This window comes from Oncorhynchus clarkii, chromosome 9 (assembly GCF_045791955.1).
Source record: "Oncorhynchus clarkii lewisi isolate Uvic-CL-2024 chromosome 9, UVic_Ocla_1.0, whole genome shotgun sequence".
Classification (NCBI taxonomy): domain Eukaryota; kingdom Metazoa; phylum Chordata; class Actinopteri; order Salmoniformes; family Salmonidae; genus Oncorhynchus; species Oncorhynchus clarkii.
In genome coordinates this window covers 18824991-18829920 of record NC_092155.1, presented here as the reverse complement: position 1 = coordinate 18829920, position 4930 = coordinate 18824991, and the positions used below count along the sequence as shown (strand labels likewise).

General features: G+C 49.6%; 1 protein-coding gene across 1 annotated transcript; it reads right to left on the bottom strand.

The window, feature by feature from the left end:
• Positions 1–2684: 2684 nt before the first annotated feature.
• On the bottom strand, positions 2685–4646 carry LOC139417487 (T-complex protein 1 subunit theta-like). The gene has a single exon (XM_071166762.1). The coding sequence runs from the start codon at positions 4644–4646 to the stop codon at positions 2685–2687; it is 1962 nt and encodes a 653-aa protein (XP_071022863.1).
• Positions 4647–4930: the final 284 nt, after the last annotated feature.

The window sequence follows — 4930 nt, the reverse complement described above, 5'->3', positions numbered from 1 at the left end:
GAGAGATTGAGTGACATGGTGGAGGGTGAAAAGGTAAAAGGTCTACCTAGGGAGTTCCAGTCCACACATGTTAATTCAGCCTTTGTTCCTGACATTAAACAAACGAGAGAGAGAGAGGTGGGTGGGGTGGGAGAGAGGGTGAAAAAAATCTGATCTCAAAACAGCCACACAAAAAACCCACAAGGCGACAAAAGGAAGAGAGAAAAAAATATATAAAAAAATGAACATTTAACCTCTATTAATATCTTCTGGAATAGAATACCACAACGACCTGTAATCACATAGTTGAGTTTATGTTGGTGGGAATTGGAAGATGGCTTCATTGATTTAATTGATTCTCTGTTTCACTCGGATGTTTTGGCCATGAATCAGAAGGGACCGACTGGTTTTCACTGCTGCACACTTGTCTCGTTTTTATCATTGATATGAATGGCTGGTTATAAACTGTGTGTGTATAGACATAGGATAATTCCCTCTAAGTTCAGAGGAGGACTACTTGTCTTGACACACACTTACAGATTCACTCACATCTCAGTCTCCTCCCTAGGTTTGCCTGATAACACTGATGACACACACAGCATGCAGGCACACACACACAGGCAAACAAATGCGCACACACATACACACTCATTGGGGAATTCACCCATAACACCATGATACTGTCATTCCATAGACCTGTGCCACCCCAGGTGTCCACACCACAATTTGTTTTTGAACTCCACCATGATCAGATAGATGTATTTCACCATGAGTGACATAACCCTGAGTCATTACCTTGTTTATTTTCTAGAGAACGGAGCTCCCCTCTATCAAATAACAGCCTCTATGGAAAGGGGCAGGAAGGTCTCGTTATATCATATATAGTGTAGTTTATTACTGTGGTGGTGCAATGCTAGTTCTGGTCTGTCCTAAATTGACAGCAGTGAGGTGAGCTGAATGGTGTGTGTTTGTGAGTTGGTGAGATGAGAGAAGGTGAGGTAAGGGGAGCTGGATAGAATGAATGAGAAGTGTAAGTGATGGGAGACTGACCTTCTGAACTCTATAACAGACTCTCCTCTGTGGTGTCCCAAATGGCACCCTATTCCTTAATTAGTGCACTAAACACTCTTGGCTGTCACCGTAAGATATTCCTTTTAGATTCCAGGTAGAACCCTTTTGAGAAGCAAAAAGGGTTCTTCAAAGGGTTCTTCTATGGGGACAGCCAAATAACCCTTTTAGGTTCTAGATAGCATCTTTTTTGACAAAGGCCTCTGATCAAAAGTAGTGCACTATATAGGGAATAGGGTGCAATTTGAGATGCACCCTCAATGGCTCTGAGATGTGAGCCAATGACACTGCTGTGATGAGAGCCAGGAGGTTTTCAATGGACCATGGATCAATGGTTTACAGCCCGTGACTGTTTGTGTCTAGGGTTGAGTCTTGACTCAATATTTTGGGACTCCACAGTGCATTGTTTGCATATTTGAGGATTTTTTGTGTGTGCATATCCTTAAAAAAATACATTACAATGAAGTAAGCATGCTCTGCTCCGTAGGACTGTGGGAAAGACACTTCATAGAAGAGGCAGCTGGCCTACACAGCTTCCCTGCAACTAAGTACACCAAGTAGTCCACTTTGCACCACGTTGCACAACGCATTGTCCACACTACTCATCAATACATCAAACTCATCAATACACACAAGCTCACAACCACTTCTCCATTCTACTTCCATTTATTCAATGTGCAATTTAAAATTAAGTTCATGGTAATTCACTTTCATGAACGGACAAAATCTAAATACAATTAACCCCAAACTTGCTTATAATCCATTCTCTCACAATCCATTATTATGTGCCCACACTCCTATTCCTTTCATTTACTAATTTATCCACCCACCTATCCATTCTCTCCTCCCTAGGTGTGTACGATCACCATGAGGACATGGTGAACATGTTGCAGGTGTTGGAGCTGGGACTGTGGGGAGGCAGGGCCAGTACAGTGTTGGAGCTGGGACTGTGGGGAGGCAGGGCCAGTACAGTGTTGGAGCTGGGACTGTGGGGAGGCAGGGCCAGTACAGTGTTGGAGCTGGGACTGTGGGGAGGCAGGGCCAGTACAGTGTTGGAGCTGGGACTGTGGGGAGGCAGGGCCAGTGCAGTGTTGGAGCTGGGACTGTGGGTAGGCAGGGCCAGTACAGTGTTGGAGCTGGGACTGTGGGGAGGCAGGGCCAGTACAGTGTTGGAGCTGGGACTGTGGGGAGGCAGGGCCAGTACAGTGTTGGAGCTGGGACTGTGGAGAGGCAGGGCCAGCATGGTGCTCCTACTGCAAATAATGACCAGCATGCACAGCCTACAGGTAAATACTGGAGATCTAACACATACATTTATGCTGTAGTTATGGTGTATAGTTATGGTCTAGATGTTGATCAAGTCAGTAGTGTTTTACCATTAATGGTTCATTGATTCAGGTTAGGATTGGTGAGAGAAGCTGATACTGGATATGTGCCTACTTCTACCCAGAGTCTCAGTTAGGACAATATAATGTGTTAACCTACACATTATAATGTGTTAACCTACACAATATAATGTGTTAAACTAAAAAAAATCATATTAGCTGAACCAGGTTTCTTTACATTTGTTTTATTGGTCAATCTAAACTTCAATCATCTACTTCTCAATCCCTGAAGAAGTCTTGTATGTGGAGTGTCTATGGAGGCAGTGAAGGGAGCCATGCCTGTTCTGTGGTAACTGGGAAGAAGATTTTGGTCTTGTCCTCCTCCGTCGCTATCTGGCTCAGGAGTTCAGTGAGGACAGCTAGTGAGGCCTTTGTAGCCTTCTCTATGGCACTAGCCTTACACCCTAGCCTGTCCAACACACCTCGATATGCTCCCTTGGTCCCGTCCATCTTGCCCTTCCATCGCCGTTTGTATCCTCTCAGCACGGCCAGTTCCGCGGGGGTCCCTCCATTCTCTCCCAGGGCTTTGACTGGCTCCAGCAGGGCCTGGGCGAAGGCATGAACGGCCAGCTGCTCCATGCCCACCAGGGTTAACCCATTCTGGGTCAGCCCCGCGGCCAAGCCCACTTCAGAGGCCCCAGCCCCGGGGACCACCCGGGGCTCTGCTAGGAGGGAGCAGTAAACCCGCAGGGAGGCACGTAATGCAGCCTCTGCGCTAATCAGCAGGGCCTGGTCTGGGCTACGGACAGTCACTGTGACCTTACAGCAGGCCTCCTCGTCCAGGGGCTCCTCCACCACTACGCTGGCCCAGAGAGGGATACTGCTGGGGGTTTTCCTGGGTGACTGGCGGGTCTTTTTGTGTGAGTGGTGGTGGTGGGTTGTTGGGCTTGTCAGATGCCCTTTAGGCCTGTGTAGTCGTCGCCTGCGCTGGGCAGAGCGGACCGAGGTGATATGCTTGTAAATCTGTCTCTGAGTGGAGCAGCGGGAAGTGAGCTTGGCAAAGCTGCCATGGATCAAGACCTCATACAGACCTCCTTTTCTGTCACTTCTGTTCCTCTCCTCTCCTCTGACCTTCTGAACCTCTGGCTCCACTGTCTCTCCCTCTCTCCATACCTCCCCTTCTCCTTCTGACCTCCCTCTCCATATTTCCAGGCCCAGATCCACCCAGTCGTCAGACGTATTTTCTTCCTTACCTTCATCATCCTCCATTTCTTCATCATCCATTTGTTTCATAGCATCCTCCATCTTCTGACATATTCTCCCCTTAACTTGGTTCTCTACCTCTTCCTCTGTTTCTTCCTCTCTGAGTGACTCATTATTGTTGGTCTCGTTTTCTCCCTCCTCCACTTCACTAGCCTCTGCAGTCCTTTCACTCTCCATCTCTTTCCCCTTTTCCTTCCCCTCCTCCTTCATCATCTGAACTTCTTCAACTCCAGTCCTCTCCCCCCCCTCTCCCTTGGTCTGTATCAGCTCCTCTCCATCTTTTTCTATCTGTCCATCCTCGGTCTCTGAACCCTGGTCTGGTATAGCCTTCTCTAGCACCGTACACACTCTGACACAGCTGGGGTCAAAGGTAACTCCTTCCCACACCTCTCCTCGGTCACCAGAAGTTATGGGTCTCCAGCTGTGAACACAACACCGGGCCACCACCCCCGACAGCAGGGCTTCGAACCCTGGCTGCCAGGAGGAGAGGAAGGGTCCCAGGATGGCCCTCACATCCAGCTCCTCCCTGGGGTCCTTTAGGGCCCCACAGGCCATCCCCTCTAACAGAGCCAGGGCCCTGCCACACGCCTGGCGGTAGCCCCCCTGGATCTCAGCCCCAGTCACCCCCAGGGTTAGTAGGTCCTTGGCCTGGGTCAGGAGAGAGGCGGCCAGGAGGAGGACCATCCCTGCCCCATCACCGTGCTCGCTGGCCTGGGTAGAGGCTGCGGAGGCCAGGGTAAGGGCGGAGGGGTCCTCCAGAGCCATGTGGGTTAGGACGGAGAGGGTGTCAGGGCTGGTGACTGGGGAGCTGGAGAAGCCGTGGGGGAAGCGGAAGAGAAGGGATTTTACTAAGCCCCTGGGACCGTAGCATGGGCGGAGACGCTGGCCCAGGGCCACAAAGGGCTCTACATGGAGGGCCTCCTGGGGACGTTGCTTAGGGATCCCGGGCCAACTGGGGATCTTAGGGATTTTGGGAGTGTCTGTTGCCGGGGTGTGGTCGTCAATTATCATGTTGAGTCTGTAAAGAGGGACAGAGAGCGAGAGGTTAGCAGGCATTTTAATACAGTTTTCCACTTTGCCATTAAAAGTATTCAACTTCAACTCACCAGGCAGAGAGAAAGAAGAGTTGGTAGGAAGTATACAGATGAATTTGAAGTTAGAGAGAGGGGAGGAGAATGATCATGTTGTGAGGGGGGGGGGGGGGGGGTCTAAAGAGATAGAGAGGGAGGTTAGTTTGACATGACAGTTAGAGAAAACCGAATAAAAAACATTTTCCCTGGAGTGAACTGGTAGTG

Bases quoted from the DNA above. Each gene is read 5' to 3' on its own strand.
- LOC139417487 (XM_071166762.1), bottom strand. From the start codon at position 4,646: ATGATAATTGACGACCACACCCCGGCAACAGACACTCCCAAAATCCCT.